Source organism: Suncus etruscus, chromosome 10 (assembly GCF_024139225.1).
Source record: "Suncus etruscus isolate mSunEtr1 chromosome 10, mSunEtr1.pri.cur, whole genome shotgun sequence".
Taxonomy (NCBI): Eukaryota; Metazoa; Chordata; class Mammalia; order Eulipotyphla; family Soricidae; genus Suncus; species Suncus etruscus.
In genome coordinates, this window is record NC_064857.1 from 28,968,524 (window position 1) to 28,994,334 (window position 25,811).

Below are 25,811 nucleotides of genomic sequence, written 5' to 3' on the forward strand. Positions count from 1 at the left end.
TCAGAAACAAAACCCAGCCATCTGCTGCCTGCAGCAAACACACTTAAAATCTCAGGATAGACATAGACACAGAGTAAAACAATGGAAAAAATTATACAGTCATATTCATATATCAGACCAAATGGCATTCAACTTCTAAGATTTCAACATATTACTATCGCCACTGGATAGATCCACTAGTCAGAACATAAGCAAAGATGTAAGAGTCCTAAATGAGAAACTAAAAGAGCTAGGACTAATGAATCTATACTGGGCCTTTCATTCTCAAAAAGCTGAATACACATTCTTCTCAAGTGCACATGGAACATTCTCTAGGATAGACCACATTTCAGGACACAAGTCTAACTTAACATAAATTCACAAATATAAGATTTATACCAACCACCCTATCAGACCATAATGCCACAAAGACCAAGTTTGATTGTAAAAAATCTAACACCTGGAGATGAAACAACATGGTGCTCAACAACAGCTGGATCATAGAGGAAATTAAAGAAGAAATAAAAAGATTGATTGAGATTAATGATAATGAAGAAACAAATTAATAAAACCTGAGGGACACAGCAAAAGCAATAATTGGGGGAAACTCATAGCAATACAGGCCTACATTAGAAAAGAAGAAAAAGGGCCATAGAGATAGCATGAAGGTAAGGCATTTGCCTTGCATGCAAAAGGTCCGTGGTTCGAACTCTGGCATCCCATATGGTCCCCTGAGCCTTCCAGGAGTGACCCCTGAGCGCTGCCAGGTGTGACCCAAAAACCAAAAATGAAAAAAAAGACAAAAATTAACAATCTAAAGGCACACCTTAAATATCTGGAAAAACGGGGCCGGAGAGATAGCATGGAGGTAAGGCGTTTGCCTTTCATGCAGGAGGTCATCGGTTTGAATCCCGGCGCCCCATATGGTCCCCCGTGCCTGCCAGGAGCAATTTCTGAGCCTGGAGCCAGGAATAACCTCTGAGCACTGCCGGGTGTGACCCAAAAACCACAAAAAAAAAAAAAAAAAAAAATATCTGGAAAAACAACAACAAAGAAAGCTAAACACAAGCAGGAAAAAAAAATAAAAACCAGAGTAGAAATGACAACAACAACAAAAAAATACAAAGAACTGATGAAACCAAGAGCTGGTTTTTTGTTTGTTTGGTTTTTTTTTTTTTTTGATGGAATAAACACAATAGACCAACAGTTGACAAAACTCACAAGGAAAAAAAGAGAAAATGCCAGAAGAACCAGCCCATAATTTGAAGCTTACCACAAAGACCTGTGAGCACAGTTAAAGGTTTAACTGCATTGAGAATTACCATGACAATGATAGGGAGGTGGAATGCCTGTCCTGAAGACAGACCTGGGTTGTGGGGGTAGGAGTGAAATGGGGAACATGGTGGTAGCAAGGTTGCATTGATAAATGGTAGTGTATTCAGTTATTATTTGATGACTGAAATTCAACTATGAACATTTCTGTAACCATGGTGCTTTACTAAATTATTAAAAGAAAAATTTGGATGGAATAAAAAAAAAGAACATAAATAAACATCCAAGCCAAAGTCAACAACAATGGAATCAAGAGACCCAAACTCTAATAATCTACACTTTAAATGGGCCTGTTATACTGGCAGGCTGGGGGGGTGGGGGGGTGTGTCTGGCGGCAAAGGATAGTGGTTGGAAAACTGGGAATCATGGAGGAAGGTCAGCATTGGTGTTGTGATTGGCTCTGTTCATTATATGTCTGAAACCCAACTATGAAGGACTTTGTAAATCACAATGGTTTTAATAAAATAAAATAAAATTTAACACCTTCCCCCAAAAAAGAATATCAATGGAATTCAATATAGCTGTAAGGAATGATGCAATCATGTAATTTGCAGCAACAGGATGGAACAGGAAGATATTATTTTAAATGAAGTAAGCCAGAAGAATAAGGATAAATACAGAATGATATCATTTATATTTAGTATTTAGGATAATTCCATGAAGAAAGTCAATGATCTAAATGGTAGCTGTCTTGAATACTGTTGGCCTCAGGGTATAGTGAAGAGAAGAAAAGAAATTGAGTGGAGAAGGAGATACACAAATATGAAAGGATTGGGGCCCAGAGGTCAAGCTGTCTCAGGTGCATTGATGGAGATTAAAAAACAAAAAGACAAAACTAAAAAATATTCAAGCCAAAGTCAACAACAATAGACTCAACTTCTAACAATCTAAACTTTAAATGAGCCTTTTATACTGGCAGACTGAGGGGCAAAGAGTGGTGGTATGGGATACACTCTGGGAACATGGTGGAGGGAGGAAGACACAGGTGGTGGGAATGGCCCTGATTCATTATATGTCTGAAACCCAACTATGAAGGACTATGTAAATCACAACGGTTTCAATCAAATAAAATTAAAATAAAAAGGAATCCGTGTGTCAAAAACTTGGACAATAAAAAAATAGAAGATATCAATTCATACCACAACATGGACAAACTTTGAATACATTATACAAGAAAAACCAAAAGTAAGCAGTCGCAAAAGACCATGTAGTATATGATTACTTTTATATAAGTATACATAATAAGAAAATTAATAAAAACAATTTTTTTATTTTTATTTGAGAAGGGAGTTGAGCCCTGTGGTGTTCAGGAGTTATGAAGGGGTCACTCCTACCAGTGCTCAGGTGACCATGTTGTACTGGGAGTCAAAACAGAGTTGGCTGCATGGGAGGAAAACACTTCAATTTCAGTACTATTTCAGCTCATATGAAAATTATTTTAAAATTTTTAAGCAGAAGAAAAAATAACCTGGAAATTTTAAACTTCATGGACATGAAAAATTGAGTGTTAGAAATAGGAACAATAAGTGATATGGCCAGAGATATGGCTCATATGCTAGGACAGATGCCAGGAATTTGTAAGGTCCTAAACCCAAACCCTGGCACTACATGGCTCCCCCATACCACTGGTTGTGACTCTGGAAAACCTGCTACTGGGTTCTAGGCAAAGAACCATCAAAGCTTAAAGAAACAGAAAGGGATCGCACTATCCTGGACTAGAAACAATAATTCTGATACTAATTTTTATTTCAGTACACTGGCTTTTCAAGAATGTAAATGCTTTAAGAATTCAGTGTTGCCACACTATGCTCAACACTAAAATTTTTCTTGTTGCTTAACCATTTCATATGGGAGGAAAAATCAAAATAATCTTCCCTCTTCAGATCATGGTACTTTTACTCTATCCCACAAGTAGGGTCAATTTATCTATCTTTCAATCAGTCTATCATTTATCTTCATATAGGTATGTGTGACTTTATATGTGGATATATAGCCTATATATCTACAAGAGAAAATGTTAGTCAGATGTGAAACAACATCAAAATATTAATATCCCTCTATTACAGTTCACTGCACCCTGTCAGCCCATTTTCCCACCCTTTTAGAATTTTAACTGTGCTCATAGTATAAGAGTTTATTTTCACTGGATTTTAATTCTTCCCTGGCTTTCTTTCTTTATGTGCCACATATGAATGTGATTAAATTTTATTTGTATTTCCCTGATTACATTATTTCACATTCAGTTTCATCCAGTAACAGGCAAGATTTCATCTATTCTTACAGATGACCGGAAGGACTATTGTTAAGGTGGTAATTCCTTCCAAATTAATCTAAATGTTCAACAAGATTCTAATTAATTATCAGACTAAAAATTGGAGGTCACTGGTCTGATTTGCTGTGGGCGAAACCGGCATAAAATTTCTCTTGGAAACGGCAGAAATATATCTTGACAAGCCCTAATGGTTTATTGGGTAAGATGAGTTTTCAGAAAAACAACTAGCAAGGCATAAATTCCCATTCTCTAAAGGTGTTCAAAAGTTTTATGTTTTGTTTGTTTTTTGGGGGGAGCCACTCTTGGTGGTGCTCAGGGGTAACTTTCCAGCTATGCTGGGGATGAGATCCAGTTATTATGAAAAGTCTGCGCTTTTAGCCTATTGAGCTTTCTTTCTAGCCCAAAAAGCTGTTTTATGTTTTTTTTTTTTTTTTTTTTTTTTGGTTTTTGGGCCACACCCTGTGACGCTCAGGGGTTACTCCTGGCTATGCGCTCAGAAGTTGCTCCTGGCTTCTTGGGGGACCATATGGGACGCCGGGGGATCGAACCGCGGTCCGTCCGGTCCGTCCTAGGCTAGCGCAGGCAAGGCAGGCACCTTACCTCCAGCGCCACCGCCCGGCCCCCGTGTTTTATGTTTTAAATAAAATAGATCAACTAAAAAAAAAAAAAATATTCTAATTAAAATCCCAGCATACTTTTTCTTTAGAAATGATAAATTGTGGGTCCAAAGCAAGAACACAGCAGGTAGGGTGTTTGCCTAGCACACAGCTAACCTGGGTTCGATGTCCCCTAAGAACTGCCAGGAGTAATCGTTGAGCACAGATCCAGGAGTAACCACTGAGCATCACCAGGTGTGGCCTCAAAAACAAACAAAAGAAATAAGTTATTTTTTTTTTTTTTTTTTTTTTTTTTTTTTTTTTTTTTTTGGTTTTTGGGCCACACCCTGTGCCGCTCAGGGGTTACTCCTGGCTATGCGCTCAGAAGTTGCTCCTGGCTTCTTGGGGGACCATATGGGACACCGGGGGATCGAACCGCAGTCCGTCCTAGGCTAGCGCAGGCAAGGCAGGCACCTTACCTCCAGCGCCACCGCCCGGCCCAGAAATAAGTTATTTTTAAAAATACTTTTCTCCTAGCTTATTATAATTAAAACTGTGTGTGACTTAGGGTGAACAGTGAGATAGGGAGATCAATAAAATAGGTTATTGGAGTCAGAGCAATAGTAGAATGTATAGGGCATTTGCCTAGTACACAGCCAACCCATGTTAGATAGTTGGCATCCCATATTATCTTCCAAGTTTCCACGGGATTTATTCCCTGAGTGCAGTCAGAAGTAACTCCTGAACATTGCTCAATTTGGCCCAAAAACAAAAAAGAAAACAGGTTATAGAGTTTATAAGTTAACATATATGTTTAATTGATTTTTATGTGAATTTTAATTAGGAAGAATATACTCTTCATAAACGCTGATGAAGAACTGAAAAGTATGACTTCATCCTCATTCCATGAAACTTACTCAAAATGGTTCATAACCATATTTACTTTCTAAAACACAGAACTCATTCCAGTGCCTATTTTATAGTAGGTGTCTACTACATGTTCTCTGAATTAGTGAATACAGTAGAATTAAAAATTTTCAACTATCTGAGGATAGAACATAACCCATTCAATGAGTTCCAGAAAATGAGCTACCCCAGAATTTCCTATTTCTTTCTAGAGAGAGAGGATACTAAGGGATGAGAATAAAATCTCAAGCCTTTTTTTTTTATCTCTGGCAAGAAGATATAGCAATTAAAAATGCCTAGGCATAACTTTGGGGGAGTCAGTATAAAGTTGCCTATATTTTATTTGAAATATTCTTATGGTCATTTAAAAATGATCTTCTGAAGGCTTAGTCAAAGGATAAGTTGGAGTTAGCATCAGAATATCATTTCTCTTTGTAACCGTGGGAGTCTCTGGCTTTATTTTTTTTCATTCTTTATATTATTGATTAAAGTTCCACAAAAGCTACTTGACATCAAACAAGAAAGATCAACTTGTCACCCATAAGGTCGCTGACATGCAACCTAAGAATCTTCAGCAATAGACAGCTTTGTGCCATGGGGAAAAAGACATGGACATCATTAAAGAAACCTAACAAATCACTGTAATTACCTAATGTTTTTAGCACTTAAAAAAGTTGCTTTCATAAGGACTTCTGCAGTTTCCTCAAATTCCAGCTACAGAATCTACATGTAATATTTTAAGATAAAAGAAATAATGATCCCTGAGAATGATTAAATAATTTTGAATCTTCCCATAAAGATTTAGGATTGAGAATTGAGAAAGTGGTTTAAGACAAATAAAAGGACAACATGTGATACAAAAAAAAATATTTTCATGGTAACTGGAACCCTGGAAGCTCTGTGGAAAGAATAAAGAAAAGGGAAAACAAAATGAACAAACAAACAAAAGCAAGAGAGAACTGGACGCTGGGTAATGCAGACTTTCTAAATGACACAAATGCCTTGGCCTGCCCCTGAAGAGTGGCACTGTATTTAAGGTGGAGACACAGGCTATCAGGATGAAGCTGGATGGCTAAGTGGTTTCTATTCTTCCTACTATTAGGAATTTCATTCCCTTCACTCATCATACTACAGACACATATAAGAACTCCCTCAAGATCCTCTAACCCTACCCTCATTTCTCCTGTTTCCCAGCCCAAAATTGATCTAATTCAGAGCAGAGACTTGAGCAGAGGAGCAAGATATGAGTGGCAGAGAAGAGGAAGAAATAGATAAGAAATAAAAGGTTAAAACACCTAGTGCATATATTGTCTAGTGAACTCTTCCCTGTCATGAACGCTGTTCTAATTACAGTAGCTAAGACTGCCTGATACCATTTTGGAGTTTATGCAGAAGACCAACTCCCTCTTCTCCAGTATGGAAGGAACCCATATTGGCTGCACACTATTTGCAAAGAAACCATTTTTTGAGACAAAATAAGAGATATACAGAAACTAGACACTGACTTATCTTATCCCTAAAACCCAAGCAACTAATATTAGATTTTTTTTCTCAGTGCAGTGTTTTATGCCCGTTATTTCCTTTTTTGTTGCTTCATTTTTGTTTGTTTGTTTTGGTGTCATGTCCAGTGATGATCTAGGATTATTTCTATCTTTTCTTTTTTGGGAGGACACACCCGGTGACACTTGGGTTACTCCTAACTATGCGCTCAGAAATCGCTCCTGGCTAGGGGGACCATATGGAACACTGGGGGTCAAACCGTGGTCCATCCTAGGTCAGATGTATGCAAGGCAAATGCCCTACCACTGTGCCAACAATCCGGCCCCTATGATTATTTCTAGCTCTGTGCATAAGAATCACTTCTGGTGGACATGGGGGATCATATGGATGCTGAGTATCAAATCTGAGTCAACTAAGCCCTATCTGCTGTACTATCATTCTGGCCCTGCACTTTATTTCTTTCTCTTGCCTCCTTCCATTAGAATGCAGAATTAGGAAGTTTAGCTAAAAGTTTCTCTCTACCTTTTCCCCATACATAATAATGCATCTCATGGGCCTCCTCTTCTGTCCTGAAACTCTGCCTTTCCTGAGCTGAGCACTTGCTGTCTCCTCATGTTCTTAGACTTTGATGGAAGGGCCCTAAGTGACTAATCTTCCTCAGAACCCCTGAGCCCCAGCTGATGGCTATAACTGTTATTAAGCAGTTTTATAATCAACACTGATTGAATATAATTGTATTAAAATAAAATGCATTGACTAGACATGAAATACATTTAAAATAAGTCATTAATAAGTTCATAAATTCAATAATATATTTATATGTAATGAGTTGAAATTGACCCTCCAAAAAGAGATGCTCATGTTCTAACTTCAGAAGAAAAGGAAAAAAAGATAAATACTCATTCTCTTTTAATGTCTGACAAGCTTCTGACTAGAAGTTTTCTCAGAATAGTTCCATATAATTTTCCTGACATGCTTCTAACCTTAGATCAATTCACCATACATGCCTGAATTCATTTTTTCTCATTCATGTCTTGCATGTGGCAGCACATGATAGAGGTTTTCAGACTTACCTGAGCTACCACCCTTTTCAGAAAACAAAACAAAATCATTCAGTGTCTTCCCTTGACCCCTTAAAAATATTTTTTTAAGTTAATAAGCAAGTGTGTGTGTGTCCTTCAATCAGTGTGTGCCAATATGTAACCCAAAAGGCTTCTACACCTTGACTCATTCCAGAGCCCACTGGGGGGCAGTATGGCCCACTTTGGGAGCCACCAGTAAGGAAAGAGGGAGGCAAATGTGAGTTGAAAACAAAAGGTCAGGGGGACTCTGCATTGACAAGAGAAGCATTTAATATGTAATCACCCAAAAGCAAATGTAAAATTGCACCTGTGATGGTATTATAAAGAAGAGTAGTGTCTACATAGGGAAAACATATGAAGGCTTCCCAAGGAAAGGACTGTTCAAGTAAGTTGACAGACTAGAAAAGCTAACTTACCAGATAAAGATGTGAAAAAGCCCCTAGATGTGAAAATATGGCAAATAGCACCCAACCTGCTATACTATCTCTCTAGCTTCTTACAAGGCTCCAGTTTTTCTTCTTTTGGGGCCACACCCAACTAGATTTATTTCAAGTCTCTAGTCCTGTGAGCTCAGGGGACTGTCTGAGGTGCCAAGGATTGAACCATGATCAGTGGCATGCAGGGCAAGTCCCTTACACACTGTCCTATCTTTCTGGTCCTTCACTGGGATCTAATTTAAATGAAACTTAATTTCGGTGCACATTTCTTTTGAAAATTTTCTGTAATGTTTCCATAGGTGTGCATCAGCTTATTAAATATTGAGTTTAGGTAGATAGATCAGGTGGTAGAGTACTTTCTAGCATGTCTGAGGCCCTGAGTTTGATCCCTAGCAGTGCCCTATCATCTCCCTAGTTTCATCTGGTATAACTGCTATTAAGTATTAACTACTAGAGTGACCATGTACAACAAAAACTTCTAATCAGGGCCACCAAGGCTACTGATGGTATTGAGAATTGTCAATCATTGTCAAAAAGCAAGAGTCTTGAACAAGATAAGCATGTGGTCTACCACTTGAGCTGTTTCCATCCCCTACAAGAAAACATTTACATTTCTGAAGGTAGCCTGATGAGTTCTGCACTTCATTGGTGCCAAACATCACAGATCTTGCTGACATTATGAAAGCAAACAAATATCCTGGTATATAAAAACTTTGGTGTATAAAAACTTTAAAGAGTAAAAATTGAAAGTGTTAATAGGTTTTTTTTATGTTTGCAAAGTTTTCTAAATCAATAAAAGATTGTATCTAACAGTCAGATATATGTGATTTACTTCATTGGTTTTCTGATGGCCATTTATCATGAGGTATAACGCATCTTCAGAATGGATGGTGAAAATAAAATTTTTGACATGTTTGCTTCTTTTACCAGCAAAATATTTGATTTATAAGACATAAATGAGCAAACACGGTGGCCTTTCATGTTTTTCCAGTTTCTAATGTATTCAACCTCTGCTCAATATTGATCCTGACAAGCAGAGAAGTCCAAAGATAAATTTATATACTCCCCAGTTTAGTCAGGAACAAGCCAAAAATTATAGATTTTCCTGGGCATCTGATGACAGGCAGTCAGGGGAGATGACAAATGGTTGTCTTTAGATTTAGTAAGGACAAGGACAGACGTTTCCAATAAAGACTAACGCATGCTGGTCAAAGACAGGTTCCTCAGCAGCCATCATTAATTATGGGGAGGGCCAATAGAGTAGCATAGGCACCAGCCTGCAAGAGAACTGGCTTTTCAGTATTTTGCAGCGTTCTTCTAAGTAACAGCATGACATGATCATTTATCAAACAGACAATACCCAGAATAGTGTCTGCTCCCTTTAGTCACTCATTGAAGGGGCAGGAAAGTGAAAGTATTTTTTTTTAAGACAGGAAGGCAATGAATGAACAAGCAGAGTGTAACCAAAGGGCAATCGTATTTCAGCACAAGATCACTTTGTCTTAAATAAACATACATAAGTTTACTGGTGAGGGTATGTCGAGGGTGATTTATCAAGTGAAGAACAATGCACAAAACTCCACAGGATGTAATTATTTTTATCAATATAAATATAAAGTTATCCCTATTGTGGTTACTAAGTTTTGAATGATGGATTCTTTGGATGATTCTACCCTGCAAAAATGCAAGGCCCAGTCCCTTCCTAGAGGCTGGTAGACTAAGAGAAATGTATTGTAACTCTTATAAAATAATTATGGTTATAACAAATGCTACTAAACAAATACTATGAAGCGGGCATATCTAGGGCCCAAGACTAAAAGATGTAGTTTTATCTTTTGAAGAAAGATACTTTTTTATTTTTTATTTTTTGGTTTTTGGGTCACACTTGGCAGCGCTCAGGGGTTACTCCTGGCTCTATGCTCAGAAATTGCTCCTGGCAGGCTCGGGGGACCATGTGGGATGCCGGGATTTGAACCACCGTTTTTCAGGGTCGCAGTGGTCCTCAAACTATGGCCCGCAGGCCACATATTGTATTTGTATCTGTTTTGTTTCTTCATTGCAAAATAAGATATATGCAGTGTACATAAGAATTCGTTCATAAGTTTTGTTTTTACTATAGTCAGACCCTCCAATGGTCTGAGGGACAGTGAACTGGCCCCCTGTTTAAAAAGTTTGAGGACCCCTGGAAGGCAAATATCCTATCACTACACTATCTCTCTGGCCCCGAAGAAAGATACTTTTAATAAATTATTTACTTGTAAGTGGCCCAAAAGCTTATCTTCATCACAAATTTTGCTCTCCATTGACCCAAATTAAGTGAAAGGGAATTAGCTGATGGGTGACATACCAAGAAGGTGTACAGGCAGAAAATTAACACAATTATTACGTACCTGCCTTTTTTTTTTTTAATATTCCAGACAACTAATCCTAACAGTCCTTACTTTATATGTGAGGACAGAAATTTTCTTTGGTCAAGCAATAAGCAGAAATGCTATAAATTTGGAAATGCCTCAAGCTTTTAATAATAATCCTTTATATTTTTTACATAAATCATTTACTTAGATACCTCAATCTAGCACAATACATAGTTCATGATTCATAAATATTGATGGAAGCAAAACTAAAAATATTTTTGCCAATAATCTAAAGAAAATTGAAACATAGCAGAGGCTCTGCAGTAGTCCTAGATCCTCATTTATAATTATGGTATTAAGAAAGTAATAGTATTCTTCATATATATAAGATAGATATAAAGATATATAAAGATAGTATATATATATAAATATATATAATTATAAAATAAATATTTTTCTGGTATATATAGATAGTATAGATAAAAAGATATATAAAGGTAGTACTTATATATATATATATATATATATATATATATATATAAACAGGTGTATATCTGGATAGTCCAAATTTATTATCTCCATCTTGTGACAGTTTAATGAGGATTTTACTATGTGGAAGAGAATGGATATTAATACTTCATGATAATATAAAATAATTCATAAAATACAAAGAATAAATGTAGTTCTGTTATTTTTTCCCCAAAATGAACAAAACAAATTAACTAAGCAGCAATAAACATGGACCAAGAGAAGCCAAAGTAATAATACAGAGGGTAGGGTGTTTTCTTTGTTCTTTGCCAACCTGGGTTCAATTTCTGGGTCCCCGTTTGGTTCACTGAGCCCCACCATGAATAATCATATGAGAGTAGAGCCAGGAGTAAACTCTGAGCACTGAGCTACGAGTAAACCCTGAGCATCTCCAGGTGTAGTATCTAAAAGAAAGCAGAGGCCGGAGGGATAGCATAGTAGTAGGACATTCATCTTACATGCAGCCTACCCAGGAGGAACCAGGTTTGATTCCTGGCATCCTATATGGTCCCCCAGCCTGCAAGGGGTGATTTCTGAGTGCAGAGCCAGGAGTAAACCCTGAATGCCACTGGGTGTGGCCCCAAAACCAATCAATTAATCAATCAATCAATAATTTTTTTTTGAGAAGGTGGGATGTGTGTGTATTGTATGAGTGAGAGAAAAATACTGAGAAAGAGAAAGTTGACTGGGAGGGGAGAGAGATGAGAGAGAGAGAAGAGAGAAAGAGAAAGAGCAAGACATAGCAAGAAAGGAGAGAATGAACCAAGATTTTAGAAATATATATAAGATAAAAGAAAGCAAAAAACAAAACATGACTAAGAAAAACTAAAAGGGCCAGAGAGATCGCACAGAGGTTTGAAGTACATGGTTTGCATGCAGGAGTCCTGGTTTTGATCCTTGGTATCTTGTGGTTCCTTATGAGAATTTTTTTTTTTTTTTTTTTGGTTTTTGGTTTTTGGGTCACACCTGGCAGCTCTCAGGGGTTACTCCTGGCTCTATGCTCAGAAATCGCTCCTGGTAGGCTTTGGGAACCATATGGGATGCTGGGATTCGAACCACCGTCCTTTTGCATGCAAGTCAAATGCCTTACCTCCATGCTTTCTCTCCAGCCCTCCTTATGAGAATTTTAATATGTAGAAAAATGGCATTAATACACAGTAATAGAAAATAATTTCTAAAATACAAAGTATAAATTCAGTACTGTTATTTTTTCAGGATGAATAAAATAAAATACTTTATTAGACTGCTGGAAACAAACTCCCAAGCACAAAGGTCAGAAGTAGTCCCTGAGCACTGTCATCCCATATGGTCCCCGAGCCTATCAAAAGTAATTTCTTTTTTTTCTTTTCTTTTTTTTTTTTTTTTTTGGTTTTTGGGCCGTTTGACGCTCAGGAGTTACTCCTGGCTATGAGCTCAGAAATCGCCCCTGGCTTGGGGAGACCATATGGGACGCCGGGGGATCGAACCGCGGTCCGTCCTACACTAGCGCTTGTAAGGCAGACACCTTACCTCTAGCGCCACCTTCCCGGCCCCAAAAGTAATTTCTAAGTACAGTGCTGGGAGTATCCCTCGAGCTCCTCCTGGTGTGGCCCCAAAACCAAAACCAAACAAAAAATCAGTAAGGGAGGACCAGTGCGATTTCACAGCAGGAAAAGTGTTTGCCTTGCATGTATCCAATCAAGAATCTATCCCTGGCATTCCATATGTCTCTGGAACCCACCAAGAGTGATTCCTGAGTACAGAGCTAGGAATTAGTTTGTGCACAGCTGGGAGTGATCCAAAACCAAAATCAAACCAGAAGCGATTTAAGGGGCTGGAGTGATAGTACAGGTAGGGTGTTTTTCTTGTACATGGCCAACCTGAGTTCAATTCCTGGCAATTCATGTGGTCTCCTGAGGCCTCTAAGGGTGATCCTTGAGCTCAGAGCCATGAGTAACCCCTTAGCAACACTGAGTGTGGCCCTGAAACCATAATAACAATAATAATAATAATACTGATCAATAATAATAAATTTAAGCAGTCAAAGTAGAAAATAATTTTTGTATTACTTGTTTTGAGTAAGTTATTACATATTAAACTCACTTGATTTTCTGTGGGGGAAATTTTGATATTTTGAGGTCACAGCTTGTGTTTGTGAGTCTCTCCCAGTGGTACTGAGGACCATGTGTGCTGGAGATAGAACTAGGGTAGACTATGCAAATATATACATATGCATATATATGCATAAACACTAGATCCAGGAGCTTCAAGCTCTGTTCAGGACTGATATTTTGGTTTTTGTGGGGTGTGGTTTTAGTGGTTTCAGTGACCAGGGCTTCTGGAAGTATGTATGAGAAGGCAGGTTGGGGGTGGTAGGATGCTCACACTCACTCCAAAAATATCCTGGTTATGTCAGACAAAATACTGGCATACCTGGAGTTTTGGTTGGTTTGTGTCTCTGCAGAGAGCAGTAGATTACTAGTAAAGTTGAGCCATTGGCAAAGCAACAGTTATGGGTGATGGTGCAGCTGGCATGGATTCAGCAGGGTAAGGATTTGGCCCGCCTCACCTTCCCACATATGGCAAATAGCTAATTATTCCTTGAAATAACAATTAACTAATCTTCTTATAAGCTACAAAATATGCACACAGTGTTATGACAACTTAAAAATAATCCACATGCTCAAAGAAAATAATAATATATAACATTTTATATAAATTATTTAAAGACTATGAATCACATAGTTAACATAGTTGGTCATACTGCATTTATTTTCAGATGAAAACAAAACTATTAAAAAGAAAGAATGAGGGGGCCAGAGAGATAGCATGGAGGTAAGGCATTTGCCTTTCATGCAGAAGGATGGTAATTCGAATCCCCGCATCCCATATGGTCCCCCGAGCCTGCCAGGGATAATTTCTGAGCGTAGAGCCAGGAATAAGCCTTGAGCAGTGCCGGGTGTGACCCAAAAACCAAAAAAGAAAGAATGAAGAAGAAAAAGTACAGCAAAAAGGAAATTTGTAAAAATTATTGTATCTTACAATGAGGTTATTAAGTCATTGTCAGGTTTAGCATGCTATTGTTGCTAGTTGATTATTCTGTTACTTCTTTTGTTTTTAATTTGGTGGCTTTAGATAGACATTGACATTTAAATTGGTGTGACGGTATTTTAAAAATTGGAATTGTCCTTTGGTCAAAATAAAAATTATTAAAAAAAATTGTTTTCCAGGAATTACCAACACTTTTTAGTATCTTATTTAAACACCCTTGATTACAAAGCAAGATTTGTAGTTGGATATCAGCCATATAAAGAACACTCCCTTTCATCAATGCAACATTCCCACTACCAATGCCCCCCATTTCCTTTTCCCCACCAGCCTGTATTTAGACAGGCTTTCTATTTCTCTTACTCATTGACATTGTTATGATAGTTGTCAGTGTAGTTATTTCTCTAGTTGCACTCATCCACTCTGTGGTGAACTTCATATTGTTTTAGCATGGTATTATAGCCCGTCATCTCTATTGTCCTTGGACATTATAACAATAATATCTTTTATTTTTCTTAAAAACCCATAAAATGTGTGAGACTATTCTGTGTCTTTCCCTCTCCCTCTGACTTATTTTCACTCAGCATATACATCCATATCCATATATGTATATATACATATATCCATATACATCCAATGTACTAGAAAAAGTTCCTGGCTTCATCTCTCCTGATGGCTGCATAATATTCCATTGTATATATGGTACCCACTGTTCTTTAGCCATTCATCTGTTCAAGGGTATCTGGGTTGTTTCCAGAGTCTTGCTGTTGTAAATAGTGTTGCAATGAATATAGGTTTGCAGAAGGCATTGTTGTATTGTTTTTTTTAGTGTTCTTAGGTTATATCCCTAGGAGCGGCCACAATTTCCAGTTTTTTTCAGTAATCTCTATATTGGTTTTCCATAAGGCTGGACTAGACAGCATTCCCACCAGCAGTAAATGAGAGTTCCTCTTCCTCTCCACATTCCTTCCAGCATGGATTGCTCTTGTTCTTGAGTGATGTGTGCCAGTCTCTGTGGTGGTGAGATGGTACCCTCATTGCTTTGGTTTGCATCTCCCTGATGTTTAGTGATGTGGAGCATTTTTTCATGTGTTTTTTGGCCGTTTGTATTTTTTTTTGAAAAAGTGTCTGTTCATTTCTTCTACCCATTTTTTTATGGGGTTAGATGGTTTTTCTCAAGTTTTGTCAGTATCTTGTATATTTTGGATATTAGCCCCTTAACTGATGGATGTTGAGTGAACAGTTTCTCCAATTCTGTGGGTGGCTTTGGTATCCTAGTCACTATTTCCTTTGAGGTGCAGAAGCTTCTCAGCTTAATATATTCCCATCTGTTTATTTCTGCTTCCACTTGTAAGGAGAGTGCAGTTTCCTCCTTGAAGATGCCTTTAGTCTCAATGTCATGGAGTGTTTTTTTTTTAATTTTTTTTTTAATTTTTTTTTTAATTTTTAATTTTTTTTTAAATTTTTTTAAGTCATGGAGTGTTTTACCTACATGTTGTATTATTATTCCTTATGGTTTCGGGTCTGATAGCAAGGTCTGTAATCCATTTGGATTTTTTGTGCATGGTGTTAGATGGAGGTCTGAGTTCAGTTTTTTGCATTCAACACTATTTTTGATACTACAGCTTTTTGGTGTGTGTTTTCAGCTCTCAGAACTTCTCAAGTGTGAAAAGATAGGAAAGGGTGCCTACACTCACTCCAAAGAAGTCCTGGTGATATCAGCCCCAAATCCTGGTATATTCTGGAGTTTTGGTTAGAGTGGTGTCTCTACAGAGAAGATGGACCATTGTCAAAGCAGCAATTATGACTGGTGATTTCAGCTGGCGTTGCTTCAGCAGGGCAGGAATCTGACTTGCCCTTTCCTCCTGAGATACCCAGCTTTTAATTGCGTGGTTTTCTTGTGGCTTGGTATACATCTCTTTTGAGAACAGTGAGTCTATGGAGCTGGCTAACTGCAGACATGCTGACTGCATTTGTAACAACATTTTTTTTAATATAAAAAGTAATGTTTGAGGGCCGGAGCAATGGCACAGCAGAAAGGCATTTGCCTTGCACGTGGCTGACCCAGGACAGACCTGGGTTCAATCTCTGGTGTCCCATATGGTCCCCCAAGCCAGGAGTAAATTCTGAGTGCATAGCCAGGAGTAACCCCTGAGAGTCACTGGGTGTGGCCCACCAACCAAAAAATAAGTGATCTTTGAGTGAAAACATGCAAGTGATTTTTCTGTTTTCCCTTCAATTTTTCACAAATTTTAATAATTAAAATACATATTTATAAAATACATATTGTTTATAATACCAAGTGAGCTATTTACTTACTACTCTTTAAATTGCCTTTTTTAAAAAAATAAATCTTTATTTAAGCACCATGATTACAAGCATGTTTGTAGTTGGGTTTCAGTCATAAACAGAATATCCCCCTTCATCAGTGCAACATTTAAATTGCTTTGTTCTGTAAACTTTCACAAATGTGTCTAAGTACAGGAAGTCATCTGTAACATAAAGTGGATATAAAGATAAATTTGTTTTCTGAATTCTAAGGTAGATCCAATTAAACTCAACAAAATTTTTAGGTAGATCTGATTAAGATCAACAAGAAAACAATTCTTTTATTCTGCAGATAATCTGTTCCAGAGGACAGTTACAAACAAGCCCTCACTTTTGCATTATCTTTAGTTCCTCTATTATTGATGTAGATCATTTTATCCTTACTTTTTCTTTATTTTTATATAATTTTATAATTTTATTAACTATATTAAATTGACTATAATTTTATACTTAAGAAAATGTCCAATAGTCACCCTTCTAAAGTATCTGACATTGAGCTAAAACTCCAAGAAATACAATAATTACCTTTAAAACAGTTAACTGTTGGGCTGGGCGGTGGCGCTAAAGGTAAGGTGCCTGCCTTGCCTGCGCTAACCTTGGACGGACCGCGGTTCGATCCCCCGGTGTCCCATATGGTCCCCCAAGCCAGGAGCAACTTCTGAGCACATAGCCAGGAGTAACCCCTGAGCATTATCGGGTGTGGCCCAAAAACCAAAAAAAAAAAGTTAACTGTTATAAAAAAAATACAAATATGAATTGCTTGTATCTTGCTTTTTCTTTTCTAATTACAGGATTTAGAGAATTTACTGGAAAAGTTGGTGAAGATGTGGAAATTGGATCTAAAAAGGAAATCTGTTTGCATCAAACAAAAATACAGAGACAGACTAATATTGGTGTCCAAATCACTGGGTACACATTTATCTTTCACTTAGTATAATTTTCTTAGAGAAAAAGACCTGGAGAACTTTACAGCTATCAGCAAGCTGTCAGAAGCATAATAGTCCCACTTTAAATTTGATATTTTAAATTTAAAGTAAAAGTTAAAAATGAAGAAATAAAGCATGAAAAATTACCTACTGTTCAGAAATAATTATGATCCCAGACTCTCCTTAAGAAGAATATGCAGCTATTACCGGCAAAAGTGGTTTGTCATAAATTTATAGAACTCACTGACCTTTTGCCAAAATTCCATTAGCGCAATCCCTCTGAAGATCCCAAGAGACTCTTTAGTTCTTGGTTCTGTAGAATAAATTGATCCAGGTTTTCATTGCTTGTCATTTGCCAAGTGATACCCTAAGAACACACAGGTGTCCCTTTCATTTGACAAGGATGAGGAGATTCTACACGAGCCTTACAAAAGATTTGTGAAAGGGGTTTTTACTATCAAAACTTCTGTGACATGGTGTAATTGTGTATAAAAATGAATATAAGGGACGAGAGAGGGGAGGGACAGAGAGAGAAGAGAAAACAGAGTGTAGAGCATTTGCCTTGAAAGTAACCAACCTGGCTTTAATCCCTGGCATTCCACATGGACTCCCCGCATTCCTTACCAGAGTGATCCCTGAGCACAGAGACAGAGCTAGGAATAAGCCCCAGGGTACTGCTGTATGTAGTCCCTAAATAAAAATATAAATAAACAGAAACCCTAGAATGTGACAAACTCATATCAAAACCTATACTTATAGTAAGCTTCAAATAGTCAAAATGCTAGTGCAGTGGGATGAATGGATGGGTATGTATCAGAAAAACTTAAAACAATTCTTCAATATACATATACAAGGGTCACAGAGATGAGGGAATCTTTCACATTATTTTCAGGTGAGGCTCTGGGTTCAATACCTGGCACCATCACCACTAAAAAAAAATCTGTTGCTTATTTGTGGATTTCTTGGGCCACACTTGACAGATCTCAAGGGCTATTCCCAGCTCTGTACTCTTGGGTTGCTGTTGGTAATACTGAGGGAAGGGTGATATCATACTAGGGTGAAGACATGCAAAACAAGGTCCTTAACCCCTGTACTCTCTCTGGATCTAATTTATTTATTTTTATAGTGTAGATACTGAGCCTAAGGCTTCACACATAAAAGCTTTACCATGAAACCCCACTCCTAAAGTATTTTTATGCTGTTTTATATTATTTTATTTTTCTGCTTTATAGTTGTACCCAGCACTGCTCAGGGGTTATTCCCATTCTACCCACAGGTGTCATATTTGTGGTGCTCAGGGTAGACCATATGATGCTAGGGATAGAATCCAGGCCTCCCACATGTAAAACATGCATTCAGTATATTGAGCTATCTATGGTCTCCAAGATTTTTGTTTTTTGTGTTTTTTGAGTCACACTTAGTGATGCTCAAGGGTTACTTCTGGCTCTGAATTTAAGATTCACTCCTAGTGTTGCTTGGAGAACCATATGGGATGCTGGGGATTAAACCCAGATTGAAGAGTGGATTACCCATTGTACTCTCACTCCAGCCCCTCTAAGATATTTGATAAGAAATTTATTTCATGAGACCAGAGTGAGAATACAGAGTGAGAATATAGGGCATTTGCCTTGTTTACAACCAATGAGGATTTGATCCCCAGTACCCTATATCATCCCCTGAGCACAGCCAGGAGTGATCTCTGAGAGCAGAGCCAGGAGTAAGTCCTGAGCAATGCTGAGTGCAACTAAAACTAAAAACAAATGTATTTCAAGTAAAAATTCATTGCTGTGGTCAATCTGTTGTGCCTTAACTACAATTTTACCTATATATTTATGCATTATATATCTTTTTAGTTATTTGTGTTTTTTTTTAAGTTTGACACATTTTACTTGCAACTTAGAAACTTTATCAGTACTATGAGGTGCAAAAACATTCCAAAGTCCCCACCTGGGTTAGCACATATTTAGATCCCCACTTAGGGGATCCCAACCAATTTACATGCAAAACAAAGTGGTGGAAGCAACGTCTGGGGGTTCCATCCACCCCCCAATCCACAACAAAAACCTCACGCAGGAAGTTATTTTCTTTTTATTTGTTGCTCTGCTGGCATACTTTTGTTGTGGTTCTCTCATAGACTGCGTTTTGATGCTCCAGAGATCAAGCAGTTTTCAACATGGCACCTGTAGTACCAAAAAGCACTGCTACAAGGGTCATGCTCTGACCCTGGAGCAATAATGCCTGGGATGGAACTCACTTGGCCTCAGGCTTGGAAGGAAGGTGCTTTTGTCACTTGAGGCCCTTATTTTATTCTGCTTTTAACATATTTTTTTCCTCTAGAAATTTTGGATGGAAAAGAAATTAAAAATATGGAAAGACAATTCCTAATGAATTGGAAAGCATCCAAGGATGCCAAGAAAAGTATCAAGAAAAAGAATGAGAAGCACAAGGATGAAAGTACCTCCTACTTAAGTAAGCAGACTGATTCTTAGCTGATCCCTGGTACTAGCAGAGGGATAATCCACTCAACAAGAAAATTGCTGAGAAATAAAGGGATTTTGTTTAGATTTTATTAAGTACATAATTCTAATTGAAAAAAAAAAAGGTTGGGGGTTGGGGAAGAGAGGTATTGAAGAGACAAAATAGGATTCTCCAAAGGGAATTAAACAGAGTAAGCAACTCAAGTTGGAACACAGGTGAATCTCAAAGGAAAAGAATATGCCATCATCAAAGACTTACTCAACTTAGGCCAAGATGTGGAAGAATCTCCAATGCAGAGAATGTGCCCCAGATGCCTTTACAAAGTAAATTTTGTAGGGCTGTTCTCATACTACTCCACTTGTTTAAACTTTTTGTTTAAGGTGTTTCCTTATTTGAAAGGACCTTCCAACAAATGATCAGGGGCCCAAGTGCTACTCTTGACAATACTTACTCGGGCCCGGAGAGATAGCACAGCGGCGTTTGCCTTGCAAGCAGCCGATCCAGTACCAAAGGTGGTTGGTTCGAATCCCGGTGTCCCATATGGTCCCCCGTGCCTGCCAGGAGCTATTTCTGAGCAGACAGCCAGTAGTAACACCTGAGCAATGCCGGGTGTGGCCCAAAAACAAAAACAAAAACAAAAAACAAAAAAGACAATACTTACTCAACCCAGCAGGGCAATTCAATGGTAGGGTCTAAGAAACAGAGATGAGCAGAGCCTGCATTTTTTTTTAAATAATATTTTTATTTAAGCACCATGTTTACAAACATGATCGTAGTTGGATTTCAGTCATAAAACAAACCCCCTTCATCAGTGCACCATTCCCACCAGCAATTTCTGGGGCTACCAGAGTCACATTGGCAGTGCTCAAGGGCTTCTAGGACAGCATTCATCAGAGCTGGTGGATAACAATAATGTGTGTAGAAGGGGGATTGATCTTGTGTTTCAACACATAATTTTTTGCATGTGTTCCTGGTCACTGAGTTATCTCCCTATGCCCCAAAGTAGGTTTTTTTTAAACCTCTTTAATTGAGTATAAAGATTAATGTAATTCCTAGAAAATTTTACTTGTAAGATGTAATAAATGGTAGCTACCAGTAAACTGATCTATATTTGTTTCACATTGAGTTGGCTATTTTTAGCCATGTGATCATAATCAAGAATCTGGGGGAAATGTGTAATTTTACACCTGGCAAAAGTGTATGATTATTGCTTATATAAATGGTGAAACCACCATTAATTAAGGTATTGCCTCCATCATAGTATATTGTTTATCATTAGAGCAAAAATTTTAAGATAGAAAAATGAAAAAGCATTATAACCACATATGTATCTATATTCTAGAACTTAGCCTCTTAGTGTCCACTCCAATTAATTTTAATAAAGTGATATTACAAAGGATAGGATATTTCCTTCACCTAATGCAACTAAAATTGATGTATAATAATTGTGTCATATTGGGGCATATCCTAGAATTAACTCTACAGTTTCTATCGTATTAAACACTAGACTGAATCTCTTTCTCTATTATATGATAGTGTTTGAAAGCTCAATGGTCTTCTTTTTCTAGCAAATTAACAGAGACAAGGGCATGGAAAGGGGTTAGATGAGAGGAATAGAGAAAGGAAAAGCTGAAACAGGGTGTGATAGAGCTTCATGCAAAGAGAGCATGTTCTAGGAGCACCATCAAACTAGATCAAGGAGGTTGAGATGAGAAGCAGCAAAGGTGGAAAAGCCTAGAGTGTGAATGATTTTGACATACCTAATGCATTGATTGAAAACAGTAGAAAATCAGTTTGAAGAATGATACTTTCTTAGCTGACAGTATATACCAAGAGGATGTTAAAATGCGAATTTCTCAAGATCTGAAACCTTCGGAGTGATAGCTCAGCAATAGGGCATTTGCCTTTAACGTGGCCAACCCAGGATGGACCTGGGTTTGATCCCTGGCATTCCATATATTCCCCAAAGCCTGCCAGGAGCGATTTGTGAGTGCAGATCCAGAAATAATTCGTGTGCAACACTGGTTGTGGGCCTCCACCCCCATGATCTGAAACCTATAATAGATAGGCAACAATTATCCTCTATTGATCCTTGGCTATTAAGGGAAGAATAAGATCTAGTGTAGGCATTCCAGGACCAGTACATTTTTTTTCACTGTTATATCAAAGATGCCAAGAAATCTAATAATAGGGCCCGGAGAGATAGCACAGCGGCGTTTGCCTTGCAAGCAGCCAATCCAGGACCAAAGGTGGTTGGTTCAAATCCCGGTGTCCCATATGGTCCCCCGTGCCTGCCAGGAACTATTTCTGAGCAGACAGCCAGGAGTATCCCCTGAGCACTGCCGGGTGTGGCCCAAAAACAAAAACAAAAACAAAAAGAAATCTAATAATAATTGACGGTGTTCATAAAAGGCAGCTAGAACAATAATGCAGTGGGTACGGACTTGCTTTGTATGCAATTGACCTGCCAATCTAGGTTTAATCCTCTTTACCCCATATGGTCCACTAAAAATCACCAGGAGTGATCTCTGAGTATAGACCCATAAGTAATCCCAGAACAATGCTAGGTGTACCTCTAAAGCAAACAAAACAAACAAACAAACAAAAATGTACTCAAGGGGCCGGAGAGATAGCATGGAGGTAAGGCATTTGCCTTGCATGCAGAAGGTCGGTGGTTTGAATCCCGGCATCCCATATGGTCCCCAGAGCCTGCCAGGAGCGATTTCTGAGTACAGAGCCAGTAGTCACCCCTGAGTGCTGCCGGGTGTGACCCAAAACAACAACAACAACAACAACAACAACAACAACAACAAAATGTACTCATAGAATTCAATACCAGACCTTTCTGAAGAAACATCTCTTTTCTTTGTTTGTTTTTGTTTTGGGGTCACAACTGGCAGCACTCAGGGGTTCCTGAGCTCAGAAATCGCTCCTGCAGGCTCGGGGGACCATATGGGATGCCAGGATTCAAACCACCATCCTTCTGCATGCAAGGCAAATGCCCTACCTCTATGCTATCTCTCCGGCTCCAACATACCCCCCCTTTTTTTTTGTTTTTTTTTGGGCCACACCCATTTGATGCTCAGGGGTTAGCTAAGCGCTCAGAAATTGCCCCTGGCATGGGGGGACCATATGGGATGCCAGGGGATGGAACCGCGGTCCTTCCTTGGCTAGCGCTTGCAAGGCAGACACCTTACCTCTAACGCCACCTCGTCGGCCCCTCCTTTTGTTTTTTTTAATTTTTTAATTGAAACCACCTTGATTTACAAAGTTCTTTATAGTTGGGCTTCAGACATTTAATATTTCAGGGCTGAAATTAGACTGAATCCGTTTATGGTCCCTTGCTCAATGGTCTCCTTTTCTAGCAAATAACGGGAGACAAGGGCATGGAAGGGGGTTAGATGAAAGGAATAGAGAAAGGAAAACTTTCAGTGTTGACCTCCCTCTACCAATGTTCTCTGAGTGCATCCCATGTCACCACCCCTGCCTCCCAAAACATGCTTCTTCTAAAAATAGTGTAGCTATCATTATCTTTTTTTTTTTTTTTTTTTGGTTTTTGGGCCACACCAGGCAGTGCTCAGGAGTTACTCCTGGCTGTCTGCTCAGAAATAGCTCCTGGCAGGCCCGGGGACCATATGGGACACCGGGATTTGAACCAACCACCTTTGGTGCTGGATCGGCTGCTTGCAAGGCAAACGCCGCTGTGCTATCTCTCCGGGCCCAGCTATCATTATCTTAGTAGATTTAAATTTTTTTCCTAATTCAAAACAATTCTTTTTAACTTATCTGGTGAATTTCAACAAAAAAGTTCAACAATATAATAAAAATTTAAAGTTTATAGCTTTTAAAAATAAACTACACTTGTAGCCAGAGCAAAAGTATAGTGGTTAGGGTGTTTGCCTTGCACACAGTCAACCTGAATTTGATCTCCGAGCCTGCCAGAAGTGATCCCTGAGCAATTCTGAGCACTACTGGGTGTTTAATTTATTTTATTTATTTATTTTTTTTAAATATGGAACGCTTCACGAATTTGCGTGTCATCCTTGCACAGGGGCCATGCTAATCTTCTCTGTATCATTCCAATTTTAGTATATGTGCTGCCGAAGCGAGCACTATTTTTAAAATTCTTATTGATTTTTAATAATATATTTTGGGGTCACCCACCTAATAAACAGAAATAATCCATAAAGCCATCTAGAGACACTAACAGTAATTTATTTGAAAACGAAATTAAGAAAACAATCTTACATTAGCACCAAAAATTAATTACCTATAATTATGCTTAATAAATTATATTAACAGGGGCTGGAGAAATAGCACAGTGGTGGGGTGTTTGCCTTGCATGTAGCAGACCTGGGAAGGACCTGGTTCAATTCCCAGCATCCCATATGATCCCCCAGCCTGCCAGGGGCGATTTCTGAGTGCAGAGCCAGGAGTGGCCCTGAGCACCACCGTGTGTGTCCCCCAAAAAGCAATCAATCAAAACATCAAGTTTTTTAAAAAAAATAAATGAGGTCAACAAATTGCTACTTCGATTCTTTTTGTTTTGTTTGTTTTGTTTTGAGGTCATACCCGGTGGCACTCAGGGATTACTCCTAGCTCTGTGCTTAGAAATTGCTCCTGGCAGGCTAGGGGGACCATATGGAATGCTGGGATTCGAACCATGGTCTGTCCTGTGTTGGCAGCATGCAAGGCAAACGCCTCACCACTGTGCTATAGCTCTGGCTCCACTACTCAGATTCTTACAAATTGGATATACCTAGCATTATGAGTTGGCAATGAATAGAGTGTATCACACAATGCTGTTGGAAATGGAAAAGGATTTTATAAACAGGGTACTGATGTAAAAATGTTAATAATAAAGGAATGAACACGTTATACAAAACTGTATCCTGGAAAGATATAATAGCAGATAAGGCACTTACTTGTCTTACATGCCACTAACTCTGGTCCAATCTTTGCCTGGCTATGTATGTAGTTACCCAAGCACCACCAGGAGTAGATCCCTGAGTACAGAGCAAGGAATATGCCCTATGCATAGGCAGGTATAGACCACAAAACAAAAACAAAAACAACCCATGCAAAACTATACATTTACACATGACTGGGCTGGAGACATAGCACAGTGGGGGTAGGGCAAGGCTGCCAGGAGTAATTTCCGAATGCAAAGCCAGGGTAACCCCTGAGTGCTGCTGGGTGTGGCCCCAAAACAAAACAAGAAAAAAAATTATACATACTAATCTCTATAATAGTTATACACAAAATGAGTCTAGAACAACAAAAACAAAGCTAAATTATTTATATTTATGCTGGTAGGATCATTTTATGAATGTTTATTATAAACTTATATACAATATTTTTTGTTTTTTGGTTTAGTTTGTTTTTTGGGTTTTTTGTTTTTTGGGTTTTTGAGTCACACCCGGTAGCGCTCAGGGGCTCACTCCTGGCTCTATGCTCAGAAATCACTCCTTGCAGGCTGAGGGGACCATATAGGATGCCAGGATTTGAACCACCAACCTTCTGCATGCAAGGCAAACACCTTATCTCCATGCTCTCTCTCTAACACGACAAGTTATATATTTAGAAGTTTGATATTTTATCTTGGACATTGACTTTAATAGCTATATACTTAATTTTAATTTGACTTCATACAATTTTTAAATTCTGTGTGTTACAGATAACTTGGAAACAATGCATAACATAGTTCCTGTGTATTACCCACAGGAGGGTAAGCCAAAATTAATCTTTTTCTCAGATGTATCAAGACATTCTACACATGGAAGTTCAGAAAGAAGATAATAAAATTGTAGAAGAGATCGGTAGGTCCTTTCAAATATTAATGAAATTTGTCTTTGCAGGAAGAAAAGACAGAGCAATGTCCTTTATCTCTCTCAATTCTCCATTCTCAATCCTCTTGGTCAGGAAGGAAGAAAGGGAAAGAGGGGCAACACTTCATTGTTAGAAGTGTTGATTCAGGAAGTTGGAAGGAGTCACAGAGTAGGTATATTAGGAAAGCCCTGGAAACTGCAGAAGAGGCCTAAATGAACAGAGCAAAATTTCTATCAT

The 25,811-nt window shown here is 38.3% G+C and overlaps 1 protein-coding gene and 2 non-coding genes across 3 annotated transcripts in view; 1 reads left to right on the top strand and 2 right to left on the bottom strand.

Annotated features, from left to right (window-relative positions):
- PPP1R42 (protein phosphatase 1 regulatory subunit 42) overlaps nt 1-25,811 on the top strand; it is a 55,018-nt gene that overhangs the window by 14,942 nt on the left and 14,265 nt on the right. The window contains exons 5-7 of the mRNA XM_049781839.1: nt 17,133-17,250; nt 19,605-19,736; nt 25,423-25,564. Of these exons, the coding sequence (XP_049637796.1) occupies nt 17,133-17,250; nt 19,605-19,736; nt 25,423-25,544 (372 nt within the window). The 3' untranslated portion in view covers nt 25,545-25,564. The remainder of the gene's footprint in view (nt 1-17,132; nt 17,251-19,604; nt 19,737-25,422; nt 25,565-25,811) is intronic.
- LOC126021088 (small nucleolar RNA SNORA29) lies at nt 3,136-3,278 on the bottom strand. Its single transcript, XR_007499701.1, has one exon. It is a non-coding gene; the product is annotated as a small nucleolar RNA SNORA29 (small nucleolar RNA).
- Nucleotides 23,752-23,858, bottom strand: LOC126021476 (U6 spliceosomal RNA). Its single transcript, XR_007499989.1, has one exon. It is a non-coding gene; the product is annotated as a U6 spliceosomal RNA (small nuclear RNA).